Source organism: Pseudorca crassidens, chromosome 1 (genome assembly GCF_039906515.1).
Source record: "Pseudorca crassidens isolate mPseCra1 chromosome 1, mPseCra1.hap1, whole genome shotgun sequence".
NCBI lineage: Eukaryota > Metazoa > Chordata > Mammalia > Artiodactyla > Delphinidae > Pseudorca > Pseudorca crassidens.
In genome coordinates, this window is record NC_090296.1 from 76,978,787 (window position 1) to 77,000,550 (window position 21,764).

The 21,764-nt window shown below is 40.3% G+C and overlaps 2 protein-coding genes across 7 annotated transcripts in view; one reads left to right on the forward strand and one right to left on the reverse strand.

Moving 5' to 3' along the window:
* Positions 1-8,738, forward strand: part of TEP1 (telomerase associated protein 1) — a 50,411-nt gene extending 41,673 nt beyond the window's left edge. For 2 of the 3 annotated variants that reach the window (XR_010944420.1, XR_010944415.1), the window contains exon 56: positions 176-8,738. The gene's annotated coding sequence lies outside the window, so the exon portion shown is untranslated. The remainder of the gene's footprint in view (positions 1-175) is intronic. The other variant, XR_010944417.1, reaches the window with a different exon arrangement.
* Positions 8,513-21,756, reverse strand: PARP2 (poly(ADP-ribose) polymerase 2). Of its 4 annotated transcripts, none has more exons than XM_067741803.1 (16): positions 21,619-21,753; positions 20,522-20,656; positions 20,120-20,190; positions 19,470-19,520; positions 14,071-14,167; positions 13,569-13,644; positions 12,852-12,954; positions 12,085-12,247; positions 11,689-11,827; positions 10,581-10,644; positions 10,365-10,499; positions 9,981-10,108; positions 9,717-9,816; positions 9,271-9,369; positions 8,903-9,027; positions 8,513-8,782 (listed from the first exon to the last, which is right to left on the reverse strand). In XM_067741803.1, the coding sequence occupies exons 1-16, from the start codon at positions 21,662-21,664 to the stop codon at positions 8,623-8,625; spliced, it is 1,692 nt and encodes a 563-aa protein (XP_067597904.1). In that variant the 5' UTR covers positions 21,665-21,753; the 3' UTR covers positions 8,513-8,622. The 4 variants fall into 4 exon arrangements, with proteins under 4 accessions (XP_067597904.1, XP_067597914.1, XP_067597922.1 ...); XM_067741813.1 differs by having other exon boundaries at positions 21,503-21,643; XM_067741821.1 differs by lacking the exon at positions 20,120-20,190 and having other exon boundaries at positions 21,619-21,756.
* Positions 21,757-21,764: the final 8 nt, after the last annotated feature.

Consider the following 21,764-nt stretch of genomic DNA (forward strand, 5'->3'; position numbering starts at 1 on the left):
CAGTCCTGCCTGTGTTCTTAATGTGGATTTGGACCAAGAGGGAAGAATATGAATGTTCTTATGTTTCTTTTCTGATTTAACATTAATCCTTACCAGAACTGCAAGAAAGTGAACCAGATCTTTAGTATTCTTTGAAATTATGCTTTAGAATTCTTGTGTCATTTTCTGGCCCCAGGACCGTAAGGTATGACTCCTACTAGGAGGAGGAATGAAAGTGATGTTGACCAGCACTTAGTTTGAAAAGAAATCTGAAGACCTCTCACTTGTTCAAGGAAGAGGAAGAGAAGGAAGAATGAGTCACTTGGGCCCTGGTTCAGGGTATTTGGAAAGAACTGGGATAGAACCAGGACAACGCTAGGTTCCTGTCACAGAAGCAGCCCCATCTACTCAGAGCCAACTGCCCAGGTGAGAGGTGAGAAGCCAGGGCTCTGAGAGCAGAACGTGTCTTCTGGCTTTCACAGCCTCTGACAGGGCAAGCGGCAGACACTTGACTTGGAAGCATTAGTCAGTATAGTAATTTGCATTCTTGGAGGAGATCACAAAAGGGTCTCTCTCTCAAATTGAAGTTCATAAAGATAAAATGAGTTGAAAGGTGGAACAATGCCTACACATGGACTTGCTGTGGACTGTGACCCTCTTAAGTAAACTGTGACCCTCTTATTTTCCTATAAGTCTGTTTTATGGGAGAGGAAGTTCCCTGAGGCCCTTTCTTTCTAAGGGTTAAGGAAGGGTTAAGGGTCTTCGGTGTCCAAGAAGTCAAGGACTTGTGTATGATAAGCCAGAGCTATTACAGGATTTTATCCTGGGTTGGTAGGGTTCTCTCAGAGACATATCACTGCACTCTGGTCTAGAGTTTTCTGGATTTAGGGAGTTGAGGGGTACTCAGTTTCATTCTTACTTTGCCCTGATTCCAGACTTTATGTGGAGAAATCACCTGAAGGACTTTATCTTATTTCTACCAATGCCTCATATTCTCTCTCAGCCTGAGGATAAAGACATAAGGAATGCCATCAGCTGATAAGTTTTAATCGTAGGTCATGCTTCTATCTTTTATCCCATGCCTCATGCAGGGCTCTAAACATACCTTCTAGACTACCTGCTCTACATGAACTTGTGACTAGAAGTCCAAGTTAAGGTAATTTGAAACTTATGATTCATACTATTACCCAGAAATGCTACAGAGAACCATGGCACAGCATCATCCTGGAAGTCACTGGGTTCAATCTTTTGCCTTTTGTTCCCCTGAAAGCATGGGCCAAGGAAGGAGGAAGCCCTAGATGTCTGTCTTCCATGCTCTAAAAATTCTACAAAGGCACCCCAGCTGAGGATGGAGGAGTGGGGCTGGAGAAAGTAAAGCATACCTTGCTCAGTAGACTCAGCTCTGTTTACCAGGTCCACCTGAAGGGTGTGATCTTTCTTATCTTGGAGATATAATTGCTATGAGTGAAGAACAGGTTCTAGGTAACAGTAAATATGTCCCCAAGGGAGTTGAAGGGAAAATCAGTTCAGGTTTTACGTTAAATATTTTCTGAGTTCTTGTCATTAAACAATTTCAGTGTCTCCCAGTGCCTGGATGAGTTCAATTACAGTCACTGGATTATAGGATCATAGGACATTGGAACAGTCTTCTTCAACCCACAGAAGCACCTTTTTCATGTGTCAGTTTTTAACATCTGTTTTTACACATCTGTGCAGTTTGGGTTTTTTTGTTTGTTTGTTTTGGCCGTGCCGTGTGGCTTGCAGGATCTCAGTTCCCTGACCAGGGAATGAACCTGGGCCACAGCAGTGAGAGCCCAGAATCCTAACCACTCGGCCATCGGGGTACTCTCACCACAATTTGTTTTTGAAATCTAGAACATATCTATTCAAAGCTTGGTTTGTGGGCTTCCCTGGTGGCGCAGTGGTTGAGAGTCCGCCTGCCGATGCAGGGGATGCGGGTTCGTGCCCCAGTCTGGGAAGATCCCACATGCCGCGGAGCGGCTGGGCCCGTGAGCCATGGCCGCTGAGCCTGCGCGTCCGGAGCCTCTGCTCCGCAACGGGAGAGGCCACGACACAAAAACAAAAACAAAGTTTGGTTTGTGGACCAGTGCTGTTCCACAAATTCTTGATGGTTCATTTTCCTGGTACTTCATTTTTATTATATTTTACGAAAGTATTGTTCCATGACAGGTCAGAAATTTGTTTTAACAAGACTGCTTCCCTTTCCCCATCTGTAAAATAGGCATAATAATATTGCCTATTTTTTTAGGGATGTTGTGAGGATTAAATGAGTTAAAACATGTGAAACACTTAGAACAGTAGTTGACACTTACATGGTAAATGTTCAGGAAGTGCTTGACTGTTCTTTTCCTTATCCACTAGTGCAAGTATCACGTTGTTATTCTTTCTCAAAAATGTCTTGGTTATTGGTATATATTTAATCAGTCAGATGAAATCTGGACTCAATTTTTCAGTTAAAAAAATATATATGGGGAACTGATAGAATTTTTAAAAAAGAAAAAAACCCCACTTGTTGGCTCTAAATCTACCTGGAAATAAAACACATCACTTCCACTCATATTTTATATATGTGAGCAAAGCAAGTCACACGGCTCTGCCTATTGTCAAAGGGGAGGGAAGTGTCATCCTACCATGTATCTGGAAGAACTAGGAACCAGATACACAGTTATACCCTCAAAGAACCTGTGCTGATGCTTTTCCAGTAGAATGGCTCTTAGTCCTTTTTTAAAAAAGAGCAGTTAAGATTTACACAGAATATTCCCACATACCCTTCTTCACCCAGCTTCCTCTAGTGTTAACATCTTACATAACCAAAAAATTAACATTGATACAATATTATTAACTACATATGTGATTCGATTTCCTCAGTTTTTCCACTAATATCTTCATTTTGTTCCAGGTCCAATCCAGAATACCACATTGCATTTAGTCATTATGGCGCCTTAGTCTAATCCTTCAGCTGTGACCCTGTCTCAGACTTTCCATAGTCTTGACATTCTTGGAGATTTCTGGTCAGGTGTTTTGTAGAATATCCCTCAGTTTGGCTTTGTCTGCTGTCTTCTCATGAACAGACTGAAATTATGAATTTAAAGGAAGAATACAAGAGATGATGTGCCCTTCTTGTTACATCATATCAAAAGCAATGATATCAACATGACTTATTACTAGTGGTGTTAACCTTGATCACTTGTAAGGTTGACGCGATGTTTGCCAGGTTTTTCTTACTGTACCTTCTCCATATTGTTTGTTAGAAGCAAGTCATTAAGTCTAGCTCACACTCAAGGGGAAGGGGATTAAGCCTCTAAGAGGGAGATATATCAAAGAATTTGTGGTAATCACCACAAAATCAATAAATTTTGAGGTAAGTTTTTTTAGACTATGCAAATATTCTGTTTTCACTTTTTAATATTCATGCATCAATCTTGCCTGAGCAATTATGACTGTGATTTTCTAATGATGATTTTCTATTTCCCTCAGCCCTTCTATATTAATTGAAATTCTAAAAGGAATGTTTATCCCCTCTTCCCCACTTATTTATATATTGAGTCATTCACATATCAGTATGGACTCATGAATATCTATTTTACTTTTTGGGAGCCTATTGCATTTTATTACTTAAACTACATAGTATGTATATTTCAATGCAACTTTTTTGGCCACTATTTTTAAAGGAAAAATATATATCACAAAAATTCAGTATAGCATTTTTAATTGAGATATAATTCATTTTCACCTTTTTTTTTTTTTTTTTTTTTTTCTGGCTACACTGCACAGCATGCGGGATCTTAGTTCCCTGACCAGGGATCAAACCCGTTCCCCCTTCCCCGGAGCCTGAAGCACTGGACTAGTGGTGTTAGGGGAGTCCTGTTTTTCACCCTATAATTCAGTGGTTTTTAGTATATTCCAACACTGCAACTATCACCATTAATTCCAGAACATTTTTATTACCTCCAAAGAAACATTGTACCGAATCACTCCCCTCTCACCCCTTCCTCCAGCCACTGGCAATTGCTAATCTACTTTTCATCTCTATGGATTTGCCTATTCAAGACATTTTATATAAATGGAATCATACAATATGTGGCCTTTTGTGTGGCTTTCACTTAGCATGTTTTCAAGGTTTATCCATTTTGTAGCATGTATCAATACTTTATTCCATTTTATAATAATAATACAATATAACAATAAATAATACAATAATATTCCATTGTATAGATACACCATATTGTGTTCATCCATTCATCAATTGATAGAAATTCTGGTTGTTTCCACTTTTTGGCTATTATTATGTTGCTATCAACAGTCAACGTACAAGTTTTTGTGTAAACATTTCTTTTCAATTCTCTTTACATACCTAAGATCAGGATTAGTAGGTCACATGGTAACTATATGTTTTAACTATTTGAGGAACTGCCAAACTATTCTCCAAAGAAGCTGAGCCATTTCACATTCTCACCAGTAACATGAGAGGTTTCTAATTCGTCCACATTTTCACCACTACTTGTTATTTTTGGTCTTTTTAATTGCAGCCCTGCTAGTGTTTGTCAAGTGGTATCTTGTGATTTTGATTTGTTTCTTTAATATTTAATGATGTTGAACATCTTTTCATGTGCTTATTATTGGACATTTGTATTTCTTTGGAGAAATTTCTATTCAGATTCTTTGGTTGGTTTTTAACTGGGTTATTTATCTTTTTGTAAATAAATTTATTATTTATTTTTTTGGCTGCGTTGGGTCTGTGTTGCTGCGCGTGGGCTTTCTCTAGTTGTGGCGAGCGGGGGCTACTCTTCGTTGCAGTACACGGGCTTCTCATTGCGGTGGCTTCTCGTTGCGGAGCACGGGCTCTAGGCACACGGGCTTCAGTAGTTGTGGTACATTGGCTCAGTAGTTGTGGCTCGTGGGCTCGAGTGCAGGCTCAGTACTTGTGGCGCACAGGCTTAGTTGCTCTGCGGCATGTGGGATCTTCCCAGACGGGGGCTCAAACCCATGTCGCGTGCATTGGTAGGTGGATTCTTAACCACTGCGCCATCAGGGAAGCCCCTATTTATCTTTTTACTGTTGAATTGTAAGAGTTCTTTATATATTCTGGATACTGGATCCTCATCATGTTATGATTTGCAAATATTTTCTCCCATTCTATAGGTTGTCTTTTCACTTTCTTGATAGTGTCCTTTTTTTTCTTCCTCTAGTATATCTATTTATTTATTTATAATTAATTATTTTTTTGGCTGCATTGGGTCTTCGTTGTGGCACGTGGAGTATTTTGTTGCATCATGTGGCCTCTTTGTTTCAGCGCACAGGCTTCTCTCTAGTTGTGGTGTGCAGGTTTTCTCTCTCTAGTTGTGGCACACTGGTTCCAGAGTGCGTGGGCTCTGTAGTTTGCAGCACGTGGGCTCTCCAGTTGAGGAGCATGGGCTCAGTAGTTGTGGCACGCGGGCTTAGTTGCCCTGCAGCCTGTGGGATCCTAGTTCCCCGACCAAGGTTCGAACCCGTGTCCCCTGCATTGGAAGGTGGATTCTTTACCACTGGACCACCAGGGAAGTCCCGATAGTGTCCTTTGATTAACAAAAGTTTCAAATTTTGATGAACACTATTATTTTCTTTGGTTGATTGTGCTGTTGGTGTCATAGCTCAGAAACTATTGCCTAATCCAAGGTCACAAGATTTCCATCTGTGTTTTCTAAAAGTTTTATAGTTTTAGCTCTTACATTTAAGTCTTTGACACACTTTGAGTTAATTTTTGATTGATTGATTACTTTGCATGTGGATATCCAAGTTGTCTTGACACCATTTATTGAAAAAACTATTCTTTCCCCCTTTTAGTAGTCCTGGCATCCTCGTTGAAAATCAGTTGACCATAGATACATGTATTTATTTCACAACTCTCCAATTTTATTGATCTATATATCATCTTTATGCCAGTACCACACTTTCTTGATTACTACAGCTTTGTAGTAAGTTTTGAAATCAGAAAGTGTCTGAGTCCTCCAACTTTTTCAAGATTGTTTTGGCTATTCAAGATCACTTTGCAATCTCATATGAATTTTAGGTTTGTCTTGTTCACTTGTGCAAAAAGGCTATTGGAATTTTGACCAGAATTGCGCTGAATCTGTAGATCACTTTGGGGAGTATTGCCATCTTAAGATATATTAAATTTTCCAATCCATGAACACAGTGTATTTCCACCTATTTGGGTCTTCTTAAATTTCTTTCAATAATGTATTGTCATTTTCAGTGTACAAGTTTTGTGATTTAAATCTACTCCTAATTTTTTTTGATGCTATTATAAAGGGATTTTAATTTCCTTTTCAGACTATTCATTGCTAGTGTATAGAAATACAACTGATTTTTGTATATTGATCTTGTATCCCACAACCTTGTTGAACTTATTATCTCTAATTTCCTTTTGTATGTATTGTTTAGGGCTTTATATATATATTAGATCATGTAATCTAATATATATATATTAGATCATGTAACCTATATATATATATTACATCATGTAATCTAATCTATATATATATTAGATCATGTAATCTGCCAATATAGTTTTTCCTCTTCCTTTTCAATATGGATGCCTTTTCCCCTCTATTCCTTATCTAATTACTGTGCCCAGAATCCAGTACAATGCTGAATGGAAGTGGTGAGAGCAGATATCCTGGTCTTGTTCCTGATCTTTGGGGAAAAACTTTCAGTCTTTTTGCGGTTTTTCATAGACATCCTTTATTAGGTTGAAGAAGGTCCTTTCCATTCTTAGTTTGTTGAATGTTTATCGTGAAAGGGTGTTGAATTTTGCCAATTGCTTTTTCTGCATCTGATGAGATGGTCATGTGACTTTTGCCCTACATTTGGCAAAAGTCACAACCATCAATTTTGGTTGATTTTCGTATGTTGAACCAACCTTGCATTTCTGCAATAAATCTCATTTGGTCATGCTGTATAATCCTTTTTTATGGTTTGCTGGTTTAGGCTTGATAGTATTTTATTTTTGTATCTACATTCTTTTTTTTTTGCTGAGCTGGGTCTTCATTGCAGCATGTGGGCTCTTCATTGTGGGCTTCTCTCTCTAGTTGCAGCATGCGGGCTTCTCTAGTTGTGGCGCACGAGCTCCAGAGTGCATGGGCTCAGTAGTTGCGGCGTTCAGGCTCTCTAGTTGTGGCACGCAGGTTTAGTTGCCCCGCAGCATGCGGGATCTTAGTTCCTCACCCAGGGATCGAACCCATGTCCCCTGCATTGGAAGGTGGATTCTTGACTACTCGATCACCAGGGAAGTCCCTGTATCTACATTCTTTTTTTTTTTAAATAAATGTATTTATTTTTGGCTGTGTTGGGCCTTCATTGCTGCACGCGGGCTTTCTCTAGTTGTGGCGAGCAGGGGCTGCTCTTCGTTGTAGTGCACAGGCTTCTCATGGCAGTGGCTTCTTGTTGCGAAGCATGGGCTCTAGGCACGTGGGCTTCAGTAGTTGCAGCACACGGGCTCAGCAGTTACGGCTCACGGGCTTAGTTGCCCTGCAGCGTATGGGATCTTCCTGGACCAGGGCTTGAACCTGTGACTCCTGCATTGGCAGGTGGATTATTAACCACTGCACCTGTATCTACATTCTTACAGGATACTGGTCTATAATTTTCTTGTGATATCTTTATCTGGGTTTAGTTTTATACTGCCTTATAAATGAGTTGGGAAGTATTCCCTTCTCTTACATTTTTTTGAAGTGTATAGTCTAGTTTTAACAGCAGCATACTATTTCAATGAGAGAATATATTTAACTAGTTCCTTATTTATGGGTTCTTTTGCATATAACAATTCTGCAGTGACATCTTCTATGTAAACATGTACATCTGTAATTTTTAGGTCAAAGGGTGTGTACATTTAAAATTTTTGATAGATATTGGTAATCTGGTCTCTAAAAAGTTACAAACTATTGTTTTCATTTAAATCACCTTCATTGTTACTAAGGAAGTATGTTGTATGTGTGTGTTTATCTGTGTTGCATGTGTTTACAAATAGTCAAGAAGTCTCTGGATCTGTTTTAGACTTTAGTACTTCTTAGATGGAGTGGGGTACGTTAAATCATTCTCCTTCTCTCCCTTCCTCCCTGAGATATATTTAGGCTTAGTGACAGTCCTCCAAGTGCTACCCAAAATTTTGGACATCTGCTGAGACCTAGGATGCTAAGTGGTGGGAGACCTGGTCTGCAGGTGGTAAACAGGGGAAAAAGGCAAGTGAGAAGATTTGTATGGGAAACAATTCAGTCTTTGCTGCCTCTACCCTTCCTATAATACTACCCAACAAACTCCAGTTTGCAGAAAAACTATATTAAATGGAGAAAAACATTAGTCTCCCTCAATGCACAGAGGCTATTCTGCTGTGAAAGAACAGAACAGGATCCTGAGTAACCTGCAGCTAGCCGTGGCATATGCAGAGAAGCTGTATTTTCTGTCCTGGAAATAAAGATACACTAACATCAGAAGAAATATGTGCTTGCAGAAGTAAAGCCCGAAGAAGCCAGTGGAAGCTTTGTACCGTCTTTATTACAGAAAATATGAGAAAATCGAAAGTACAACGTTGCCTGTTTTCTTGCTTGAAGATCATATTTTCTCTGGTTTGTTTAATGTCAACATTCACCACAGCTGCAGGAAATTAAATCGAACCTTTAGAAGGTATCGCATATGGACCTGGTTGGGGTTATAGACAATAAATTCGTTGTAGTTGAGGGTATAACCCTCTGGATTCAGAATTCCTGTGTCACTTGCTGGTCCTAAGGGCACTGTACTCCCATTCCTGCCAAATGGAAGAATGTGTGTCAACATCTGCCTCTGGTTCAGAAGTTTGAATAGAGAAAGTAGAGAGTCTTATCTGGCCAAAAGGAGTTTTCTGACCCTCCAGGCTCTGAGTACTTACAAGGTGATGGCGCACGTAGGACTGGGAGCCATCTTGCCTAGCCCCTTGGTGCTGTGTTTGCCCTGAAGTAATCCTTCTGCCTCTGGATTGGCCCCTAGTAGCTCATTACACTGACCTAGAGCTACCTGCAAAGAAAAGGATCTTTAAATGACCACATCCTACTGAAATGAATGGCTCTAAAGCCAAACAGAAAACTCCATCAGTACTTTCTTCTCCTACTCCAGCAGAATCGAATGCAGTGGAAATTGCACTTGGCTTCCCTCTCAGGTTCTCCCAGGTGAACCTCTTGGTTCTGTGGCTGAACTTTTCTCTTTGGAAAAATAGGAACTAATAATAAACTAGAAATCACGGATGTGTTCCTGCCTTACCTCTGACAGGAGCAGCAGTCCAGTATCCTTTAGGCGAGTGGCAAAGCAGTAATTGGCACTCTTGGAAGACATGTCAGCAAAGTAGATTCCTTTTCCAAACTGAAACATATAAATAAAAAAAAAACAAGGTCAGCTGCCTAACCCATTGTGTTAGAAGGGAGGCTCATACCACTGACCCTGTGTTCTATTATCTTAAATACAATATAGACCCTTCTCCATTTCCCCTCACAATTCTGTTCCAAGAGAAGGCAGAAGCATCAATGAATCTCTGCTTTCTGGGGAGAAAGGAGGGATATCCTTAGGAATTTAAGAAAGGAAGGTCATAGTCAATGCCAGGTCACCACCTAATCCTAATCTAGGAAAAAAAAAGAAAGGGGGGAGGGAAGGACTGAGAAAATTGTATTCTTTTCCCTTGTACCTACCTCCAGGGTTCAATTTCTACTCACCATGTAACCTGTGATGGGAGCCTCAGGTGGGGCGATTCGAAGCCCGTGGCTCAGGATTCCCACCCAGTTACTCAGCCTGGAACCATGCCATAGCAGCATCCTAAGGAAAAGCCAATATTATTGTACTCTCTCTTGCTCTCCTGCAAACACAGGCCATAAGCATAAAAAAACACCAACAGCTGTCTCTGCTATCCTTCTCTATAAGTTCCATAACTGCGCTTCAGGCAAGGGAATGTCTTCCCAAACCCAAAGCTAAATGGAGACCTGTTATGAAGGTCCTCTCTGAAGGCTTCTTTCTCACCCTCCTTCTCTACTTCAAATACATCCAGCAAGGTCATGGTATAGTCACTGTGTGTGGGAGCATGTGTAGACCGCAGGTACTGGGAAATCACCTGTGAAGAAGAATGAAAGAAATGGCTGATGCGGACTCTATAAGAGACCATGGTGAGCTGAAGAACCTCAGGGCTTCTGGTGTAAATTGGCCCAAATGGTCTCACAAGGGCAGCTAGAAAGAGCCCTACCTTCCCAATTCCTAGTAAATAGTTCTGCCCTCAAGTTTTCTCTTAACCAGAAGTAGTCAGAGAACAGGGGGATGGGGAAGGGTGAATCATTTATTTTGTTATGAAAATAAATGATCATTTTTCTTACTTTGAACTCATAGCTCTCATGGTCTAAAGGGTGCAAAGCACAATGTAGTTTTCTATAGTGTTGGTCCAGTGGGTGTTCTGGGCTCTGCAGTTCTGTCCTCACCAGTTTAATGGCAATTTCAATGTCTCCCAAAGCCTGACAAGATGAGACAGAAAATCAGTGTGGGAGGAACCTGGGGCAAGAGATGTAATACTTCCCAATCCACACATATCTCACCTCTAGTAGCTGTACTTTGTCTGACAGCTCTTTCTCTGTCCGGATTAATGGAGGGGTATGGAGTCTAGGACAGAGATATAACCAATAATTAGTTCTCTGATGTGTGGCCAAAAGGCACATGACTAAAAATAACAGACTAAAGATAGGTCCTTTAGAAAATAGGTATAAGAAACTGGGGTCTTCCATTTGATAGAGATCTGTAAGAGATTTTAACTTCCAAATATATAAAGAGATATTACGCATATACTCTGAGTAGGATAAAATGAACAAACTATATAGATTTTGACATTTGGGACTAGAGTTAAAATTCCTTTTTATGGGAACTTTTTAAAAATAAGATGGGGCTTCCCTGGTGGCGCAATGGTTGAGAGTCCGCCTGCCGATGCAGGGGACACAGGTTTGTGCCCCGGTCCGGGAAGATCCCACATGCCGCGGAGCGGCTGGGCCCGTGAGCCATGGCCGCTGAGCCTGCGCGTCCGGAGCCTGTGCTCCACAACGGGAGAGGCCACAACGGTGAGAGGCCCGCGTACCAAAAAAAAATAAATAAAAATTAAAAAAAAAAATAAAAATAAGATGTATTGACATCAATAAGGAATAGTTTGGATGAAGTCCTATCTAGAGGCAGAAATATACCTATTGACCACTCGGGGTTATTTCTAGGTCACAGGCTTCTATAAAGCAATAGAGGAATAAAAATAAAGGAAGCACCGGAATGCAGAATCAACAAAGATAAAATGTATTTTATATACTTAATATCCTTTGAGTTCACAGAAATGGTGTTAGTGTGTTACTGTCACCTTAAAGAATAGGAAACAGGGTGATATGCCTGAAGGTGTTTTATATGTTGGTTGGATAGCTAGACCCCACTCTCTCTTGAGTTGGTAACTTCCACTTTGTCAGAGAATATGGTTGTAATCAGGCCAGGAGATCACATCCCATACTCATAAGCTGATTAAATAGGCTATCTATAAATCATTTTCGCTCTACAGCTATTCAAGATGATCATTTCCTTAGAAATGAAAAATTAAAAAGATTATAGTTGCTGCTGAGTGATGTAGGGGATATGGCTGGGCAGAAGACCAAAGTGAAGTAACAGCACAGGCCTTACCCAAAGTCATGTGGTATTCTGGTGTAGAATTCATTGCATGCTTCCATGAGAGCTCGTCCATGCTGGCCAGCCCGAATACAATCCTCAATCTTCTTAAGAGACTGGTAACCTGCCTTGATCTGTGCCACTGTCAGCTTCCCTGCAGACGCAGCCAGAGATCAGACTCCACAACTAGGGTCCCAAGCCTGTCAACTGTATTTGTGTCCCTGCCCAACAAAGACTCTCACCTTTCAACTTTCAAAATTGTTCTTCCTCCCCCCACGCAACCTCTCACCCCAAATCTCTCTTTCTTTGTTCAGTAATATCAGCAAGCTTTAAATCATGATGGTGATAAAATATCCTGGTAAAGGAACTAGAGTATGAAGTGAGAATGTAGGGTCGAATCTGAAGTCCTACCAAGTGGGGCTTTCTTGGTATCATATTTCATTTCTACCATCATCTCTTCCATGGCCTGGACATTACAGATCAACTTTATCAGCTCCTGTACACGAAGATCTAGCTGTGACTCTGGTTTCAACTGGGATTTGAGAGATTCACCTTTATTTGTTTCCTCTTCACTCTACAGCAAAAAAAAGTCATAAAATCTGAAAGGATCTATTTTACGCTCCGTGCAAGGACGGGCTCTACAATATTCCTGCCAGGTCAACGTCGGCCTCTGCTTGAACACAGGCCCGTTCCATTATTAACCTAGTTGTACTCAGTGTGACTTCCACCTTCTAGTCCTACTTCTGCTTCCCATAGTTAAACACTCAGAGTAAGTCTAAAAGGCCCTCCAAATATGATGTCATTAAGTATGTAAAGAAGCTATCGTATCTCAAATCTTCTCACCTTAAAAAGACTGGTTTTTCATTTTTCAGATATGTGACAGTTTTCAGGATAGATCCTTTTAACATCCTGGTTATAACTCAGCATTCAAAATTAAATTTTTTTTTTTAAACTGTGGTATATAACTAGAAGTGAAGGCACCTTTAAATGTAGTTTTATCAGTTTGACTATTTATTACTCCTCTCTTGACTCAATATTAAACTTCTGGAAACAGGACCTAAGATTTTATAAGAACCTTAGTAAATAACAGAGACTAGGACCTCATCTAAGTCACTCTGCTAGACTTCACCCTGGTTAAGAGGAAACAGTTCTTCCCTAAACGTATAGTCAGAGTTTACCTGAGTGTTGGTGGTATAGTCCATTTGTAGCATATCATATTTTCCAGGCACCTTCTCAAACTTCTCACGATCCTCCCAATTATTTTTTGTTTTGTCAAGGAATCTGTAAAGTTCAAGGTGGTGAGAAAATCTTACAAACAAGGGTCTACTACTAGGGATGGGCTTACAATTATTTCCTAAGAACATCTTCAGACTTTTTATTTCCTGCGACATCAATTTTCCATAAATCTGGATTCTGAATTAGGACCCTGAATGGACAGAAAAGCTCTAGAGACAAAGGGAACAAAAAAAATGGGAAAAGACGCCTGAGCTTCCCAAAGGCCCCAAACATCACGAAAGTCATTGAGATTTAAGACAAAAGATCCCTATACAATCCTTTTCTCTGAAAGAAACATTCCCAGAGACTCCAGAAAGTTTTTCATATCATAGTAAAATAATTTTTCAAACTGTAGCTGAATAGTCTCATCTCATTTTTCCCAAATTTCCTAAATTGTTGGTCATGTGCTGAATATATTAGCTTCTTCTCTTTTTAGTCAATTTCACAGTTCCAGGTGATTTAATCACTAACTAAGGATGTAATTTGGTGTTCCGATCATACAGTGTCACAGTGGAAAGACATTATCATTTAGGCCAAATCACACTTACTATAAAATTCTTAAAGAAGAGATATCCAAGAAGAAGAAGGGTATTTTTTTGTACTCATTTCTTAGCACTCACTTCTTTTGAAAGATTTCCTTGGCCTTGTTGAGGTCCCCAGAACAAGCCACCAAGCTGTGCTGCCCCATTTTTCCAACTGCAAAGTAAATGCCACGTGTAAGATGGTTCTCTGCCCCCCAACCCAAGAACAGTTCTCTGATAGCAACAAGCCAGCTCTCTAAGGTTTCTCCACTTAGCATCTGACAAATGGGCAGGAAGGGAAGAAGGAAAAGGTGAAAGGGCTTAGGGAACTGATCCTGTTGCCTCTGAACAGCACTAGCAGCCCAACTGCAGGAGAGTTCTCAGCCTCAACAGGCTGCTAGTACTTTTTCCGATGGGAACTTGCAAATGAGGATGCTGGCCACTCCCCAATTTCAAGCAGCACAGTTTGATTCCTAAGCCTCTGACAGGTTATAGAAACTCTACTTCACCAATTTAAACCCAGAGGATCCTTTGGCTACTCACTTAGTTGCTTTTGGCTTTCTGAATAATAATTCATAAAATCCACAATGAAAGTCATTACCTCGGCCCCATCTCATCCAAACACAGAAGTTCCTCTGTGCATCATCTTCTAACAGCTGGATCAGATAATACTTGTTGTTGTTGAACTGGAGATTGGTCTACGATGATAGAAATATGAACATAAAAGGACAGAAGTTTGCAAATGGAAGCTACATAAACTAATGACTTTTCCTTGGTCACAGGTACCAGTAATTGCCATGAGGAAAGGACAGCAAGGGACAAGAAAATCAGGTTCATGTAAGAGTAAGGATATAAGAAAGGAAGAAAAGGGTTTCTATATTAAACTTTGAGTTCCTAGGAATTAAAGGCTGGACGCTTCCTAAAACCTCTACCCAACCTCAAATATCATCACTTCCTTCCATAGATGGTTCCGAGGCCATATGTATTTTCCAGCTCCCAATCCATTCCCAATAATTATTTTCCAAGTGAAAACAATTTTGATGCCCCAAAGATCTGTAACTATTATGCTTGTTTGTTTAGACAACTTATTCTTCAATAGTTCCACTTACTGCTTTCGTTTGTCAGCTGCAGCAATCTGACAATGAGCTGAGAGCAGGATGTTAGGAGGGGAGGGAGGACAGGCAGAAACCACTGCCACGTCTGCACCGTACCTAACGTGACCTGAGCTGGAGACATTCAGAGAAAATGTGACTAGTATCTAAAAAGCGGTATCCTGTGAGTAACTTACTCTGAGTGAAGAGAGTGAGCAGTCCATGATAAGGAACAGCAGCTTGTGCTGTAAGGCCAAGCCCTGGTCATCAATGCAGTCTCCTTTGTTAAGTGTGTTTCCTGTTCCTACCTCCTGTCTGCTCACATTATAAAGTGGCAGATGGTAGAACAAAAAGGGGCCTTAGGATCTTTTCTATCTGCTCATGATATTTTAACTGAAAAAAGTGGTAATAAAAGAATACTAGGTAGCTGTTAAAAGTATATATGATAGATCAATCAATTCAAATATGAAGACATATTCAGGAAATACATTAACCAGGCATGTGTAGTATCTACCCAAAACAACAAATATAAACAAAGAGAAAAAAGATTAAAAAGAAAAAAATTGGATATCAGCATCATGGTGGAGAAAAGATGCTCCCTTCAATCTACAACCAGTAAAAAAATCCACAACTCAACAAAGGTGCCTCTGTCTTACACTCCAGGGTGCCAGAGAATTCCACACATCTGTACATCTAAAGGTGGGTGGACTGGGACACATAGAGGAGGTGGAACCAGGGCAACAGTGGAGGCGGTGCCTGCGATTCCGTGCCCCCAGAGAACCTGGCAGCAGCAGGTGAGGCGGTGCAAAGGACTCTGGCGTCCTGGCTGCAGTGGTGCTGGCAGCCACAGGTAACTGGGCAGCAGTGACAGGGGAGCCATGGAGGGCCCGTGACTCTGGCCCCTGCACCTTCACCCTCAGTGGCAGCTCCCGGCTGAACACAACAATACCAGACAACTCAGAGGCACTGGCGACCCAGCTCCCCGCGCCTTTTCCTGTGACTTAGGAGATCCCAGGCGAACGGAGGCTCCTGCCATCCTGGTGCCCCAGGTAATGACGCCAGTGACAGCTGCAGCAGCAAAGCACCAATGACCTTGGAGGCACAACAGTGATAAGGAGGGCACCGGGTGACCCCTGACAGAGGTGGTGGAGGGTGGAAAGTGCTATCAAATGTAACTAGAGGCAGGTCCGATGAGAAACCAAAAACTTGTGTTACATCGCCACCTACTGGAAAACAAAAGAAAGGCCTGTAATTTCTAACCTGTTGAATCCTCAGAATCAAGATTTTTAAAAAAGCTTTACCTAAAGAAGAGCGCGGTGTTTGCTACTTCAGACGTACTAGCAGAGGAACAACTCATCAAACACCACGAAGAACCACAATTACAGTGTATCATGAAAAGAAAATGACAATTTTCCAGAAACCAAACTTAAAGTCACAGAATATAATATTGTGATCTGATAGAGAATACAAAATAACTGTCATGAAGAAGCTCAATGAGCTAAAAGAAAACTCAGAAAGGCAGTTCAATGAGCTCAGGAATAAAACTAATGAACAGAAGGAATATTTTCTGACGAGATTAAAACTATAAAAGAACCAAGCAGAAAGAAATAATAGCTGAGAACTTCCCAAACCTGGGCAAGAAAATTGATAGACCACTCCATGAAGCTAAGAGAGCATCTAATTCCCTCAACACAAAAAGGTTTTCTCCACGACACATTATATTAAGACTGTCAAAAGTCGATGATAAAAGAAGAGTTTTAAAGGCAGCCAGAGAAAAATGTATGATCACCTATAAAGGAATCCCCATTAGGCTAGCAGAAGATTTTTCAGAAGAAACTCTAGAGGAGTGGAATGACTTTCTCAAAACACTGAAAGATAAAAACTGTTAGCCAAGAATACTCTACCTAGCAAAGTTATCATTCAGATATGAAGGAGAAAAAAGGCTTTACCAAACAAACAAAAGTTGAGAGTTCATCACCACTACACCTACTTTACAAGAAATGTTGAAAGGAGCTCTTCTACTTGAAAGAAAAAGACAAAGGTACACAAAACTTTGAGTAAGGTGATAAACAGAATCAGAAAATTGCAACTCTATCAGAATAGGTTTAAACAGCATAAAGGTTAAAGGGAAAAAAAGCAGAAAAAACAACTATAGCTACTTCAATTTGGTAACAAATTTACAACATAAAAAGGGATAATTTGAGACAACAAATACATAAAAGGGAAAGAGGAAGAGGATGGAAGCCATATAGTCAAATGAAGATGCTATCAGCGGAAAAAGGACTATTTTATCTAAGAGACGTTTATACAAACCTCATGATAACCACAGAGTATAAATCTAGAGCAGAGGCACTAAACATTAAAAAAAAGGAAACTGAGAAAGACATCATAGAAAACCACCAAACCAAACTGGCAAACAGAAACACAAGGAAAAAGAAACAATGGAGATATAGAACAACCAGAAAACAAAAGATGAAATGGCAATACTAAGTCTTCATCTATCAATAATCATCCTAAATGTAAATGTATTGACTTCACCAATCAGAAGACACAGAGTGGGGCTTCCCTGGTGGCGCAGTGGTTAAGAATCTGTCTGCAGGGTTCGAGCCCTGGTCCGGGAAGATCCCACATGCTGCAGAGCAACTAAGCCCGTGCACCACAACTACTGAGCCTGTGCTCTAGAGCCCATGAGCCACAACTACTGAGCCCGCATGCCACAACTACTGAAGCCCACATGCCTAGAGCCCATGCTCCACAAGAGAAGCCACCACAATGAGAAGCCTGCGCACTGCAACAAAGAGTAGCCCCCACTCGCTGCAGCTAGAGAAAGCCCGCGCGCAGCAACGAAGACCCAATGCGGCCAAAAAATAAAATAAATAAATAAATTAAAAAACAAACCAAAAAAACCCCACAAAAGACATAGAGTGGCTGGATGGATTAAAAAATAAGATCCACCTATATGCTGCCTCCAGGAGACTCAGCTCAGCTCTAAAGACAAACAGGCTCAAAGTGAAGGGATGGAAGATGATACTCCAAGCAAATGGCAGCCAAAAGAAAGCGGGTATAATTAATACTCATATCAGGCAAAATAGACTTCAAGGAAAAAAGGGAACAAGAGACAAAGATGGACATTACATAATGACAAAGGGGACAATTCATTGAGAAGAGAAGTTTTTCAATATATGTACACCTAATTCAGGAGCACCAAAATATATAAAGCAATTATTAACAGACCTAAAGGAAGAAACTGACAGCAACATAATAATAGTTGGGGACTTTTAACACCCAAATTACATCAATGGATAGATCATCCAGATAGAAAGTTAATAAGGGAACAGCAGCCTTAAATGAAACATTAGATCAGACAGATCTGATAGATTTGTACAGAACACTGTATCTAAGTGCAGCAGAATACACGTTCTTCTCAAGTACACAAGGAACTTTCTCAAAAATAGATCATATTGATATGTTGAGGTACAAAACAGGTCTCAATAAATATAAGAAGACCGAAATCGTATCAAAAATCTTTTCTGATCACGTGAAACTACTACAATGTAGAAATCAACTACAAGAAGAAAGCCGGAAAAACCACCAATATGTGGAGACTGAACAACATGCTACTGAACAACTATTGGGTCAACAAAGAAATCGAAGGAGAAATTAAAAATACTAAAGATGAAATGAAAATAAGACATACCAAAATCTATGGGATGCAGCAAAAGTGGTATTAAAAGGGAAATTGAAAGCAATACAGGCCTACCTCAAGAAACAAGAAAAATCCTGAATAAACAATCTAACCTCACACCTAAGGGAACCAGAAAGAGAGCAAATGAAGCCCCAAAGTCAGCAGAAGGAAGGAAATAATAAAGATCAGAGTAGGAATAAATGAAATAGAGACTAAAAAGACAATAGTAAAGATCAATGAAACTAACAGCTGGTTCTTTGAAAAGATAAATAAAATTGACAAACCTTTAGCTAGACTCAGAAAAAAAAAGAGATAAGGCTCTGATAAATAAAATCAGAAACGAAAGAGGGGAAATAACAATGAGTACCACAGAAATACAAAGGATTATAAAAGAATATTATGACTAGCTATATGCCAACAACTGGACAACCTAGAAGAAATGGACAAATCTTAGAATCATACAACCTTCCAAGACTAAATCATAAAGAAATAGAAAATGTGAATAGACCAAACCCTAGTAAAGAGACTGAAATAGTAATTTAAAAACCTCCCCCAAAACAAAACATTACCCTGATACCAAAACTAGACAAGGACAACACAAAAAAGAAAATTAGAGGCCCATATCTCTGATGAGCATAGAGAACTGTATGGTGACAAATGGGAACTAAATTTTCGGTGGTGAGCACCCCGTAGTGCTTATAGAAGTAGAAATCTAATGTTGTACATGGGAAATTTATATAATGTTATAAACCAATGTTACCTCAATAAAAAGTAAATTTAAAAAATAAATAAATTTAACTACATAAAAATGTAAAACTTCAGTAAGGGCAAAAAGTATACCATAAGGAAAATCAAAAGGCAAATGACAAATTTGGAAAATATATAAGCAATTTATATTATAGACAAAGGACTATCCTCCACATTATATAAAGTTCCTCAAAGCCCATAAGAAAAAAGACCAACAACCTATCAGAAAATGTGCAAAATGATATGAACAGAGGGTTCATAGGTTCAATAAAAGACATAAAATCTGCTAAAAGATCTGCTTTTCATAGAGGACTCCACTATCAATCAGGTAGAGTGCACTAGGGCTGAGTACTTGGGAGTATGAACCCCTAGGGTCTAATATAAGGGACTTCAGAATTAAAGATTTGGGCACTGGGACGCTGTCAACAATAATTATCAAGAAGAAATTCCCATAAATAAAATAGTTTCTTCCCTTACCTGATTTAGCATGACATCATAGATATCATTTCCTTCACAGTATACATGGGCCTAGAGAGAAAAGGAAAAAAGTGACATTTGTACAGTCACAGCCCTGATGAGATCCTAAGCGAGGCTCTAAATTTTCTTATGCCTCGAGGTAGTATTCTCCCACTCTACCAACATGCATCTTCCAGGGAAAGAAATGCAAAAATATGTTCTTCTACACATAAACTGTCATTCCTATGATGAAAACATGTTCCCTTTTTGTAATTACAGAAATACAGATCAGTCTAACTCAGTTAAAGGAAACCTGTTCCAGAGGAAGCCTTTCTTCTGTATTCTTCAAATCCGTTTCCCATTCATCAGTAACTCATGCCATACATACCAGGGCAGTTTCTCATTAGAACATTGATAATGATACAATTTTCTAACTGAGAAAGAGAATGAGGTGTGGAAAGCTGATGACGACTCCGGAAGTTAACCATGCCAAAAATCACCCTGATGATTACCCCCAAACCCCACCCCTGCTGTCACTCAGCCTTGGAGAGAGTTAATCACTAGTAATATTTTGCAGAGCATTCCTAAAATGGATACTAGCAATGTTCCAGACAGGAATCCCAATAACAAACGAACAACTGCTCCCTGAGAAATCAATGGGAGTCTCTCACCTTCCCCACCTTGGCTGTGCACTCTGGGTCCACTGGAGCTTTGCCCTTTAACAGCAAGGTCTTTACAGACTCTGAGGAAAGACAGATATGTACCACATCTACTTCTTTGGGAATCAAAATTATCTGTCATGGTTAGACAGAAACCTGTCATAATTAACTTTGCCCTTCCCAAGCACTCCTGATCTGCCCAGGTCTCAGTTCATCTCAAATACAGGAAACTGAAGATTTTGAGAAAGTAGTTTAGTCCTGTGGTATGCCCAAAAGATAGAAAGTTAATTATATCTTCAAGAAAGGAAGAAATAAGAGTTGAAAAAACAAGATACCACCCCCCGACCCTCACCCCTCCCAGAGACCCCTTGCTGGCCCAGGAGCTCCCTGGCCTATGTATGTCCAGGAGCTGACCTTGCTTGTTTTCCGTCCTGTCATTATCAGCCTTTCCTCCAGCCACAGGCTCCTTTTTCATCTTCTGGCATTTTCGAATTTTCTTTGCAGGTGGAGGGTCTTCTGTAGCTGTTTTGCCATTATTAACTCTTTCAGCTTCATTCAGTGATACAGAATGGGCAAAAGCATAGGCAAAGAAGCAAAAGAAAGAATGAGTACACACTGAATATGATGCTACTTTGAAAAAACATCTTTTTAAAGAAATAGATTGAGGTGGTTTTGTAAATTTACAAAGAAATAATAACTGCCACACCACTGTTCTTGAAAACAGTGTGAGTTCCTGAATTGCTATTCTAGCCACATAAAACTAAGCAAAGCAAAATGGAGCCTTGAGGTCCTTGTGAGCTCATGGCCTGAGGCACGAGTCTCATAGCCTGCTTATCTCTTCCGTTTACTTGTGCCCCAATACCACCCAAATATCTATCCTCAAACTACCTAAGGTGGTATGAGATAATGGTTACTAGAGTGCTCTGGAGTCTGTGCCTAACTTAGAGCCCAGCCCTGTCTCTTTCAGCTGTTTAATCGCGAAGAAGTTATTTCATCTCTTAGTACCTCAGTTGCCCCGACTGATAAATCCAGAGGAAGACAACACAGTACCGAATTTGTGGGGTGGACCTATGCACGTAAGAACACAATACACAGAGTATGATATCTCATCATAAGTCAGTTCTAAGAGTTGCATTTTATTATCTCTGAAACTGGGATGCATTTTACCGCGGATGACTTATAAGTAGTGAATCATGTTTTAATTGGAAGCGTTTCTCCTTGCCTAGTGGTACATAAAACAATGATGCACCTTACAATTAATTTTTTTTAACTGGATGACATTAGGTATTTAAGATAGTGCTGGCACTAAGTTAGTTGTTACAGGTCAACAAGCCGTTATACACAGTTCTGTAATCCCAAAAGCTCTTGAGAACAGAAAATTTCAAAGTTCGGTACCAAGACAAGTGCTGGTTCAGGCGGCGATGGAAGTAGGAAGGGCTATAGCAGAGGGCACCGTTCCTTTTCCGACTTCCCGCCCCCCAGCCTTCTGCCCCCCACAATGCACTCCAAACCTCGCGCCCGGCTGCCGCCTGTCCCCCGCCGCCGCCGAGCTGCCATGGAGCCAGAACGCTGACGTCATCAACCCTCTCCCAAGTATCGCCGGCGCAGTCAAAAGGCGGGAGCACGTAGCGCGCGTGCGTCCCAGCGAGGAGTTGCC

Bases quoted from the DNA above. Each gene is read 5' to 3' on its own strand.
- PARP2 (XM_067741803.1), bottom strand. From the start codon at position 21,664: ATGGCAGCTCGGCGGCGGCGGGGGACAGGCGGCAGCCGGGCGCGAG. The intron at 11,828-12,084 runs GTAGGACTTCAG...CTGCGTCTGCAG, and splicing joins TACCAAGAAAGCCCCACTTG to GGAAGCTGACAGTGGCACAG. The intron at 9,370-9,716 runs GTGAGTAGAAAT...TATATGTTTCAG, and splicing joins CTCCCATCACAGGTTACATG to TTTGGAAAAGGAATCTACTT.